The sequence below is a fragment of the Lithobates pipiens genome, unplaced genomic scaffold, assembly GCF_037356315.1.
Source record: "Lithobates pipiens isolate NorthernLeopardFrog02 unplaced genomic scaffold, aLitPip1_a1.2 Scaffold_8, whole genome shotgun sequence".
Lineage (NCBI taxonomy): Eukaryota > Metazoa > Chordata > Amphibia > Anura > Ranidae > Lithobates > Lithobates pipiens.
Genome location: NW_027507903.1, coordinates 550663979 through 550676088, shown reverse-complemented (window position 1 = coordinate 550676088; position 12110 = coordinate 550663979). Strand labels below are relative to the sequence as shown.

The window sequence follows — 12110 nt, the reverse complement described above, 5'->3', positions numbered from 1 at the left end:
GATGGGAGGGGTGGTAGCGGAGGGCAATATGATGGGATGGGTGGTAGCGGAGGGAGCATTTCTCCTACCTTTCTAGGGCAGGAACAGCCTTCAAGCGAGACCTGGAGTCGGGGGTGGAGCTGGGGGGCCTAGGTACGGATAACTGCCTCTGCACTGTGGATGCAGCTAGCGCCAGGCTGGATAGGAGGGCCGGAAGGGGCAGCATATAGGAGAACCGATCCTTCCCCTGCAGCCGCTGAAAATCATCTCTGTACCTAGGACCACCAGCTCCGCCTTCCGACTTAAAATTGCAGCCAGGGGCCCACCACAGTGTGTGGCAGCGGTGATGCAATGGCTATTTTTTGGGGCATTAGATTGCCACAGGGCCAGGAGGCAATTCTGGGACACTGTATTGTCCCAAAATGAAGGTGCCTGGGACAGATCTGCCAATTGCAATACTGTCCTGGACAATCCCGAACTGTTGGGACATATGCTTTCGCTGTCGCGCCTCCTTGAGCTGCCGTACAGCTGAGGCGATTTGCGCAGGAGAGCCGACCTTCCGTCGTATAACGACAGCGGCTGGTCAGCAACAGTTAAACTCACTTGGTGCCGTGTCTGCAATAAATCAGCCCCAGAACCTGTGTAATTCATATGTGTCTGGGTTTAAAGGGATGATGTTACAACCCTAGGGTGAAAGTCTGCTTTAATTTAGAGTGTGGCTTCGTTTTTAGGATGACAGTATTGGAGCTTTGTTCTACCTAATAACTCAATTTTTTTTAGAGGGAAGCTTTCCCCTGTGTAAGGTTCCTCCTCACACACAATCACAGCCCACAGCTCTCCTTCACAGCCGCATTTGCCGCCAACTACTCTGAACATGCGCAGTCCACTTTGATTGCGGTTCCTATGGAAACTCTCCCGCTTGCTTGCGAAGACCTACGAGAGCAGCCGAACACGTGGCCGCGCCCTCCGGTGTCGTCATTTCCGGTCAGTCGATGTGAGGAATGTAAACTTCCTGTTTGTAGACAGAAACCCGGAAGACGGAGAAGGAAAACACCGAGAGCGGGGAGGACGGACCTGGGGAAGATGAGTTGGTGAGTGGGCGGCCATACAGCTTCTACAGCTTCTGTGTGCGCTGTGTCTGGTGTCACCAGCTCTCTCTGCTTCCCATGGGCAGTGCCAGGCTGTGGAAGTGTCAGTTGTCACTACCTTCACATTCTGTCGTTTTTCATTCAGTTGTGGCTCAGTCGTCTTAGTTAGTGGCCTTATCTCTATTATGGTGGCCAATGAAGTTTCAATAATGATCGCTCTATAGTTCATAACCCATACCATTAATATGCCAGGCCTGGGGGAGAGGATTTTGATTGATTACTCAGCTATAACTGTAGCTCATGATGTAAGTTATTGATCGCATCTCTGTAATCTCAAAAATCGAATTGATTGAAATACGACCATCTTCATAGTCCAAAAATCTCAGTGGACTGATGCAAAATGATTGATTTTTTTTTTCCCACCCTGGCTGATTGACTTGGTTTGACTCTAATGAGTCTAAAGCCTGGTTCACACTGACGTGGTTGCAGGAACTGTAGCGAATCCCACACCACATCAGAATTGCAGGCAGTTCCTACTGTGCTCTGCAAACGACTGCGGATTTCAATATAAAGTTAATGACTAGGGATGAGCTCAGGCGTGTTCGCATGCTCCACGTGCAGAGCCCGCCAGGAAGTCGGCAAAGCACTGCGCTAATCACAGGCAGTGAGACATTGCCCCGATGTGCGGATGCAGAGATCGTGCAATGTCTCAATGCCTGTGATTAGCGCAGGGCAGCGCCGACTTCCTGGTGAGCTCAGCACGTGGACCATGCAAACACGCCTGAGCTCATCCCTACTGATGACACCCCTAAATCTGTTTGCAGAACGCAGTGCAAACTGTGCAATCCGATTGCATGGGGCTAAACGCCCACATGGTCCGATTCTAGTGTGGACAAAAAAAGAAGGGGGGTCCTATATATATTTCGGTGCGAATTGAGTCCTACGTTATGTATGGTGTAAATTAATGTGAACCCAGCCTAAATCAATCGGAAATGGGAAGTCATGGCTATTCGATTGTTTGTGGATTAGAACCTTTTAATTTGAATTGCAAATAGAGCGAAAAAATAAAGAGCGTCACCACTATAAGGCTGAAAATACACTATACAATTTGATTGTACAATCCCCTTTTAGATCTACCATCAATTCTATAGTATAGGAGCCTGCCTGATTGGTAACTAAAATTGATTGCTTAAGTCCTCATATTACAAAAGGATTGATAAATCAAGAGTGGATTGTACAATCTGATTGTATAGTGGCTTTACACAGATCTCCTAGTGTGTTAGTCTCAATCGTCATGTCATCAGATGCATAAACTATGCAAATCCTAGAAATAAACGGGCTGGCAACACTGACTATTACTGTCTCGTATTGAGCTGTGTTTTTTATTTCATTACTGTTTGTAGTGCAAGAGTATGTACTAATTAGCACTCTATCATCCTGGTTTAGTAAATACAGTATGTCATAACTGAGGCTTAGCAAAACTAGGCCAGTTCTGGTGTTCCTGTGTACTGCTGCTGTGTGAACACCAGTTGCACATCTTATGAATGGAATTTTATTCAGAAAATGTAAGCCCTGCTAGATGACTTCAGGCAGGCTCATTTTGCAGGTATAGTTATGTAACACATAAAAAATAAGTGTCCATGCTGTTTAAAATCCAGTAATATACGGTCTCATCCTACTCTGCACATGCTCAGTTGCTCTCCATTTTCACCACTGTGCTGAATTTGCAGAGATCGATCTGCTGACAGCCTAAAGGTATGCTGCTGTCGCTCAGTGGCTCTGGGCTTCAGCAAAATGGCAGCCTCCAGCAAGAAGAAACAGGAACAATGTTGGGGGCAATTTACAGCACACATTAGTTTTGGTAGCATAATTATTAACCACTTGACGCCCGCGCTATAGCCACTACAGTGCAGACCTCAAATGCCAGGAAGGCGTCCATGTACGATCTTGCACCACCCACGCATCATGCTCTGTGATCGCTAAGTTCTTTGGACTCGGCTGATCACAGAGCAGGGTAAAGGGCCGATCTCATTGGACGACAGTTGATCTCAGAAGAAAACAGAAGCCGGTTACCGACTTTTTTTTTTTTTTTTTTTTTTTTTTTCTTCCTCACAATGTCAGCGTGAGGAAAAGAATAAAGCCGGTGACCGCCTTCTATTAGACCCCTTTCACACTGAGGGCATTTTGCAGGTGCTATAGCGTTAAAAATAGCGCCTGCAATCTGTCCTCAAACAGCTGCTGCCTGGGGGTTTTCACACTGGAGCGGTGCGCTGGCAGGGCATCAGGAAAAGTCCTGCCAGCAGCTTCTTTGGAACGGTGTGTTTAACACTCTTCCACCGCTCCTTCCCATTAAAATCAATGGGTCAGTGCGGCTATACCGCCGCCGAAACGCCGATTATTGCGGGCGGTTTTAAACCTTTCTTGGCTGCTAGCAAGGGTTAAAAACGTCCTGATAGCGGCCAAAATGTGCCACAAATCCGATGGTAAAACTCCGCTAAAAATAGCGGCATTTTACCGCCAATGCTAGGGGTGGCACAGTGTGAAAGGGGTCTTAGAGGGACATTGGTCCCCTAAGTGCCAAACAGTACTGCTAATCTGTGCCCTCGATTGCTGCAAATCCATACCCACCAGTGCCACCTCACTGAAGGAGAAAAATGACCTGTTTGAAAAACGTGTTTTTTTTGTTTTTTTTTGTTTAGCAAAGAATAAAAAAACCCAATGGTGATTAAATACCACCAAAAGAAAGCTCTATTTGTGTGAAAAAAAAATGTACTTTGTGTACAGTGTTGCATGACCGCGCAATTGTCATTAAAAATATGACAGCGCTGAAAACTGGCCTGGACAGGAAGGTGGGGGGGGGGTATAAGTGCAGAGAAGCAAGTGGTTAACGTGGAATGTATGTCCCTTGCTAAAGAACAGTTGTTATGGGTAGAGTTCCACTTTAACCTGTATGCAAATATTTGCTTTTCTTTTAAATGTTAATGTGTTAGGTGTAGAAAAAAAAGATTTTTTTGGATAAAGTAAGGTTTGAAACCTCTGTCAGTTCATTCTTCCTTTTTTGCCATGTCCCTTTGGGAAAATTTCCCTTCTATTCCTGTCAGTAGAGATGCAACAGAAAGTTTGAGAAAATTTCCCTCTTAAGCCGCGTACACGAGATCGGTTTTTCCATCGGGAAACGTATGATAACAGGCTGTTGGTGGAAAATCCGACCGTTTGTAGGCTCCTTTGGACAATTGTTGTCAGATTTTCCGCGGACAAATGTTGGATGGCAGGTTTGAAAATTTTCCGTGGACAAATGTCTGTTGTCGGATTTTCCGAACGTGTGTACACAAGTCCGGACAAGGGGCAAGTTACCACAACACCATTATCTCGTAGGTTTTAAGATCAAAGATACAACTATGTTGCTGTCCCTTGTCAATTTTACATCGTATTTTTTTTAAATGTAACTGCCTACTCCCAAACTATCATTTGAAGTAAAACACTTTGCCAAGTATTTTTTATTTTTTTTATTGTGCATTAAAAAAAGAAAATGGATACAATTAGACATGCTATCTGCCAATAGAACCAAACAGTGCATTCTATGTATCCAAAAATATAGAAAATTATACCAAATCAAATCATTATTATTCAATCAAAAAATAAAATAAGTCTCATGCATGTGTCCTGCTTCTTAATATAGGGGGTCAACAATGCCAAGAGTTGGTAAAAGCAGGGGTCCATCATCTGGAGATAATTGCGAAAATCTGGATTATTCTCCTGGAGCTCCCGCAGCAAAAGCATATGACATAATTGGTCACGATTAATAAAGCAAACAATTTTTGGTCCAATAAATCTTCCTCCTCCTATTCCTGGACTGAACTTGGGTCAAAGCGATAACTCCAAGGCCAATAATAAATAACACATTATCTCCTCTGATTCCGCAACATATCAGGTTGATGAATGGCCATTCAGAAACTAACTGAAAAGTGTGAATCATCACTCACCAAACTTCTAACACAAAATTAGCAGAAGGAGCCCAAAGGGGGTGCTAAAGAGCTGAAAAACCATGCAGTACGTCACTACGTTCGTGTTTGTTGGCCGACCGTTCCTTGCTGTTTGTATGCAAGACAAAATCCAGACACACACCTTCGGACAAAAGTCTGAGGTTTTGTCTGCGGAAAATCCGATCGTGTGTACGAAGCTTTAGACAGTTATCTCCAGGATGACCACATACTCCAGACAGCTTCTAACATTGAGCTCACAGGAGATGAATGGAGACCTCCTGAGGTTTTTATACAAGCAGGTGTTTAATAATAAAGAATCTCTTTTTTACCACAATGTAAAGAATAAGTCCACCTTTAACTAAAAAATAATAAATGCACATCTGAAGTCTCTCAAAAGCATGTGGGAAAATGATCTGGTCTGATGAAACCAAGGATTAACTTTTGGCCATAATTCCAAAACGTAGGTTTGGAGCAAAAACAACACTGCACATCACCAAAAGAACACCATACCCACAGTGAAGCATGGTGTTTGCAGCATCATGCTTTGGGACTGTTTTTCTTCATCTGGAACAGGGGCCTTAGTCAAGGTAGAGGGAATTGTGATCAGTTCCAAATACCAGCCAATGTTGGCACCAAACCTTCAGGCTTCTGCTAGAAAGCTGAACATGAAGGCAAAATTCACCTTTCAGCATTAGAACGACCAAAAACATACACCAAATCAACAAAGGAATAGCTTCACCAGAAGAAGATTCAAGTTTTGGAATGGCCCAGCCAGAGTCCAGACCTGAATCCCTTTGAAAATCTGTGTGGTGATCTGAAGAGAGCTGTGCACAGGAAATGCCCTCGCAAGCTGACTGATTTGGAATGATTTATTTTTGTCTCATTTTTTTGCATCACAGAAAGCGGGGGGGGGGGGGGGGGGGAGGGGGGAGGGTGACTTTTTATATCCACTGTAAATATGTAAACTTAACTTAAAACATGATGAACAAAAATGAACATATAAATACTTAGAAAAATAAACTAGTATCGGTGCATCCCCTATCTAGCAGTGATATATAATTTGTCTCCAGTCTTTGAAAACTTCCTAAGGCATGTCCCCAGTTTTAACAATTATAGCGCATTCACAATCTCCGACAAGTCCTATAGCATGTTGGCAAGCTTTTAACCATCTCCTATTGCATGTCTGCAGTCTCTGTAACATTACATTTTATGTGCGGCTCTGGGGATGTCAGGGCCCCCCATATCAAGAAAGTTGACCACCACTGCTTTAACTGCTTCAGCCCCAGAAGATTTTACCCCTTTCCTGACCAGAGTACTTTTTGCGATTCGGCACTGCATCAGTTTAACTGACAATTGCACAGTCGTGCAACATTGTAGCCAAACAAAATTGACGTCCCTTTTTTCCCACATATAGAGCTTTCTTTGGTATTTGATCACCTCTGCGGTTTTTATTTTTTGCGCTATAAACAAAAAAGAGTGACAATTTTGAAAATGTTTGCAATATTTTTTACTTTTTGCTATAATTAATATCCCCCCCCCCCCCCCAAAAAAAATAAAATAAAATAAAATAATATATATATATATATATATATATATATATATATATATATATATATATATATATATATATATATATATATTAAAAAAAATATTTTTTTCCTCAGTTTAGGCCGATATGTATTCTTCTACATATTTTGGGGGGGGAAAAATGCAATAAGCGTATATTGATTGGTTTGTGCAAAAGTTATAGCATCTACAAAATAGGGGATAGTTTTATGGCATTTTTATTATTATTACACAGGTTTTATATAGCGCCAACCCTTTGCACAGCGATTTACAACATGAGGGCAGACATTACAGTTACATTACAATTTGGTACAAAAGGGAATTGGAGGGCCTTGCTCATTAGAGCTTACAATATAAACAAAATGTCTAGATGTAAACAGACAGATCCCCGTTCTGTCTGGAGGATGGACGTATTGTCTGTTCTTGGTGATTAGCAACAGCAAGTGGTCTCCTCCCCCAGTCACTACACTGCCCACACAGTTAGAAACCCTCCCTAGGGAACACATTTAACCCCTTGATCACCCCCTAGTGTTAACCCCTTCCCTGCAAGTGACATTTACACAGTATCGGTGCGCCTGTGTATTTACCACTGCGCTTCCATCAAAAGAACCCTTCCCCACTAAGCAGCCACTTAAAATAATGTGTAATTTCTGTGTATTTGTTCCTATTATAAATAATTGAAACACGTGGCGTTAAACCAAGTGACTATTACACCACTAAATATTATACTAAGTGCATCAGATATAGCTCAAAAAAATTGTATACATAAATAAAAAAATTATTAATAGTTAATAAACATTAAATAAAAATAAATAACCCAGTGAATAAGTGATAGTTCACACTATACATTTAAACACTCCTCAGGGAGTATTGCAGAGCATATGCAGTGTTCATACAATGTTGCAAAAGTCTGTGAGTCTCCAAAACATATTTCACTTTAACAAGCAATATTGATCAGTGTTTTTTCTTTCTCTCTCAAACCGCCTTTTCCTTCACCACACCGCTGTGAAATGTGATTCCTCTCCCCCTTATGTGAATTAACTCACCGATTCACTAATTGTCAGTTAAAGCGACGCAGTGCCATATCGCAAAAATGGCCTGGTCATTAAGGGGGCAAATCCTTCCGGTTCTTAAGTGGTTAACACATTATCATGTTCATTCCATCCCTTTAATGGATGACCTTTATTGTTTTTTTTTCCTCTTATCAGAATTGCCTGTTCTAAGGATCTAAATCAAGTAATAGAATAGAATAGAAGTCTAGATTCAGTTGTATCTTACCAAATCAATTCTTCTATATCGGTGTATTTAATTTGTATTTTTTTCTCTGCATATCTCTTGTGTAATACCCTGAGTTGGGCTTTAACTTTTTTTCCCTACTAGTTGGTAGTTTTGTCTTTTTAGGAGCTGTGTTTTATTTCCTAAGAACCACCTCTATATGTGATACCCTAGACCTAGAGGACGAACATAGACAGTAATGTCAAGTGCAGCCTCCCTGTTTTCTTCATCTGATTGTGTTACATTAGGAGTCTGGTGATTGACAGGTGTGAATAGCTGTGTAAAACTGGCACTAATGAGTGACACATGCATCGGTTGCCAGGATATTAACACTTAGCAGTTTTTACAGAGTATTATAAAATACCAACACAGCTTCAGATAGAAAGGTGAAATAGTCTATTTTAAAGGAGAAGTACAACCAAGGCTCGTTTGGCTGTATTTTTCCTACGGATCACAGGAGTTTAGTTCATTCTGCCTGTTTTCAGCTGACAGCGGGCTGAAGCCAGTTCAGGCTCGGGAAGGATCGTGACCATATGGTCGGGATCTGCTCACATGCCTGGTCAGACACCTGGCTCAGGCTTTCAGCGAGCTGCTCAGAGCCTGAGCCTGTCGCTCCAGTTCCCTCCACAGCCCAGCGCTCCAGGGAAGGAGCTCTGCGAACCGAGCGATCGGTGGTGTTTGATTGCTCGGCGGGGTACAGATGCAGCATCGATCCGATGTTGCATCCAGCTAGGTAAGTATGATTTAAAAAAAACAAAAACAAAAAAAAACAGAAAATCTCATACTTCTCTTTAACCACTTACCCACTGGGCACTTAAACCCCCTTTCTAACCAGACCAATTTTCAGCTTTCGGTGCTCTCAAATTTTGAATGACAATTACTCAGTTATGCAACACTGTACCCATATGAAATTTTTGTCCCTTTTTTTTTTTTTCTTCACACAAATAGAGCTTTCTTTTGGTGGTATTTAGGCTACTTTCACACTGAAGTGCTTTACAGGCGCTATAGCATTAAAAATGGCTCCTGTAAAGCGCCTCTCCTGTCACTCCAGTGTGAAAGCCCGACGGCTTTCACACTGGAGCGATGCGCTTGCAGGATGTTAAAAAAAAGTCCTGCAAGCAGCATCTTTGCAGTATGTAGACACCGCTCCTAAAGTGCCCCTGCCCACTGAAATCAATGGACAGCGCCTGCAAAGCATCATGGGAGCGTCACTTTTAACCCTTTATTTGGCCCTAGCAGGGTTAAAAGCACCCTGCTAGCGGCCGAAAAGCGCCTTTAAAATGACAGTAAAGCGGCGCTTTACTGCTGACACTCCGCGCCTCAGTTTGAAAATGCCCTTAATCACTGTTGGGTTTTTTTGTGCTATGAAAGAAAAAAGGACCGAAAATTCTGTAAAAAAAAATAAATAAAAAAAAAAAGCGCTTTTTTCTTAGTTTCTATTATAACATTTTGCAAATTTTTAAATTTTTTTGTCTTCATAAATTTTGAAATTCAAAAAATATATCAGTACAGCGCAAATACAAAATAATACAGTAAATATAAAGTGAAAAAAATATAAATGAAAAGTCCGTATAGTGAAAGAGATATTCAGAAAGAGTCCACTTGTGTAATGTATCTTCAATCAATATATCAAGTGACGATGTGATCCCTTCACCATTGAGCAAGTTGAACTCTCACCTCAACAAGTGGACCTCTGATAAATCAGATAGGTCAAAAACGCATGTTCCCATCAAGGGTAGATCATAAGGTTACAGCAGACCAAGCGGAAGCATTTCCAGGTAAGGTTCTCCTCCGTATCATCAGATCAATGTGATATCATATAAAAAAGAACAGGCAAATCTAGTGCTCTCCGTTGATGTAAATTTATTAAACAAATAAATAAAAGACAAATACCACTCACATTTAAAGGCACTGATCTCCAGTGCTGAGTGCTCAGATAAAAAGTACCATGCATGGATCAGTGTGTCAGCTGGCGGATGACGTCACGACGCAGGTCACGTGGTCCGTACGCGTTGCGTCCCAGAAAGTAGGCGGGACTTCATCAGCGGTGACGGAATGATGTCGGACGGCCGCTTTTATACCAACACACCATTAGAGAACCAATAGTAAGCGGAGTTGTGCGCAAGACAGATACCGTAGACAGCACGTATCAAACGTGACACCGGAACATAAATCTGCGTTCACTCCAAACACAGGAAGGAGAGAGAGAGCATCAAAAAATATAAATATGCTATGGAGACATGAAAACAAAACCAGAGGGAAGCAAAATAATAGTCTGCTAATTGGCAACAAGATACAATCCTTTACATATTCTCACATAAACTATGTGAAGACCGAAAAAAGGATATTGCCTAAAGAAACAGTACAATATAATCCCCTGGTAAGTCAAAAATAGAAATCTAGTGAATATACCCGCAATGCCGCTGACGTCATCAGAAAGCTACACTGATCCACACATGGGTTGATAACAATATGTACCATATGTGTGGATCAGTGTAGCTTTCTGATGACGTCAGCGGCATTGCGGGTATATTCACTAGATTTCTATTTTTGACTTACCAGGGGATTATATTGTACTGTTTCTTTAGGCAATATCCTTTTTTCGGTCTTCACATAGTTTATGTGAGAATATGTAAAGGATTGTATCTTGTTGCCAATTAGCAGACTATTATTTTGCTTCCCTCTGGTTTTGTTTTCATGTCTCCATAGCATATTTATATTTTTTGATGCTCTCTCTCTCCTTCCTGTGTTTGGAGTGAACGCAGATTTATGTTCCGGTGTCACGTTTGATACGTGCTGTCTACGGTATCTGTCTTGCGCACAACTCCGCTTACTATTGGTTCTCTAATGGTGTGTTGGTATAAAAGCGGCCGTCCGACGTCATTCCGTCACCGCTGATGAAGTCCCGCCTACTTTCTGGGACGCAACGCGTACGGACCACGTGACCTGCGTCGTGACGTCATCCGCCAGCTGACACACTGATCCATGCATGGTACTTTTTATCTGAGCACTCAGCACTGGAGATCAGTGCCTTTAAATGTGAGTGGTATTTGTCTTTTATTTATTTGTTTAATAAATTTACATCAACGGAGAGCACTAGATTTGCCTGTTCTTTTTTATATGATATCACATTGATCTGATGATACGGAGGAGAACCTTACCTGGAAATGCTTCCGCTTGGTCTGCTGTAACCTTATGATCTACCCTTGATGGGAACATGCGTTTTTGACCTATCTGATTTATCAGAGGTCCACTTGTTGAGGTGAGAGTTCAACTTGCTCAATGGTGAAGGGATCACATCGTCACTTGATATATTGATTGAAGATACATTACACAAGTGGACTCTTTCTGAATATCTTTCACTATATGGACTTTTCATTTATATTTTTTTCACTTTATGATATTTACTGTATTATTTTGTATTTGCGCTGTACTGATATATTTTTTGAATTTTGAAATGTGGGATTTGGTAATTTGACCTACAGTATTCTAGCTGCACTTTTATATTTCTTTTCACTGTATTTGTTGTGTTTTTTAGCGCTGGTTGATTTTTCACTTTATTCTTCATAAATTTTGGCCTAAATTTTCATACTGCTCCATATCTTTGGTAAAAATACCGTATTTTCCGGCGTATAAGACGACCTTTTACACCTAAATTACACAGCCAAAAAGTGGGGGTCGTCTTATACGCCGGGTATGAAGTGGCCGCAATGGATTTCAGCCCGCTGGGTGCTCGTTAATACTGTATACATACAGTATGCACCGCTCAGCCAATCCCGGCGGCCGGTGCACTCTGTTGATGAATACAGAGCCTTGCTAAGCCTGCTCGGATTGGAGTAACAACCTCTGCCAATCCGAGCAGGATACAGTACAATGAGTCAGAGCGGCGCGGGCTGATGATGTCACAGCCTCTGCCAATCCGAGCAGGCTTTGTATCCATCAACAGATTAGTAAAATACATTGCCTGCCATGATTGGCTTAGTGGTGCACATTGTATGTACACTGTATTCTGCAGTGTTCCTACTGCACTAACACAGCATCATTTACTTTGTACCTGGCGCTCTACATATAAACAAGGCATCCTATACTGCACATCCAGCTCCAGATCTTCCCAAAAATACAGGTATGATTTATGGTGCTTTGGAGGAGAGGATTCATTGTTGCTGCCTGACAATTGTGGGATCTCTGGGACTTGTAGTTCACAAGTTTTTTCTGATGT

The 12110-nt window shown here is 41.9% G+C and overlaps 1 protein-coding gene across 1 annotated transcript in view; it reads left to right on the top strand.

Annotated features, from left to right (window-relative positions):
- Positions 1 to 973: 973 nt before the first annotated feature.
- Positions 974 to 12110, top strand: part of BIN3 (bridging integrator 3) — an 83760-nt gene continuing 72623 nt past the window's right edge. The window contains exon 1 of the mRNA XM_077469859.1: positions 974 to 1070. Within this exon, the coding sequence (XP_077325985.1) occupies positions 1063 to 1070 (8 nt within the window). The 5' untranslated portion in view covers positions 974 to 1062. The remainder of the gene's footprint in view (positions 1071 to 12110) is intronic.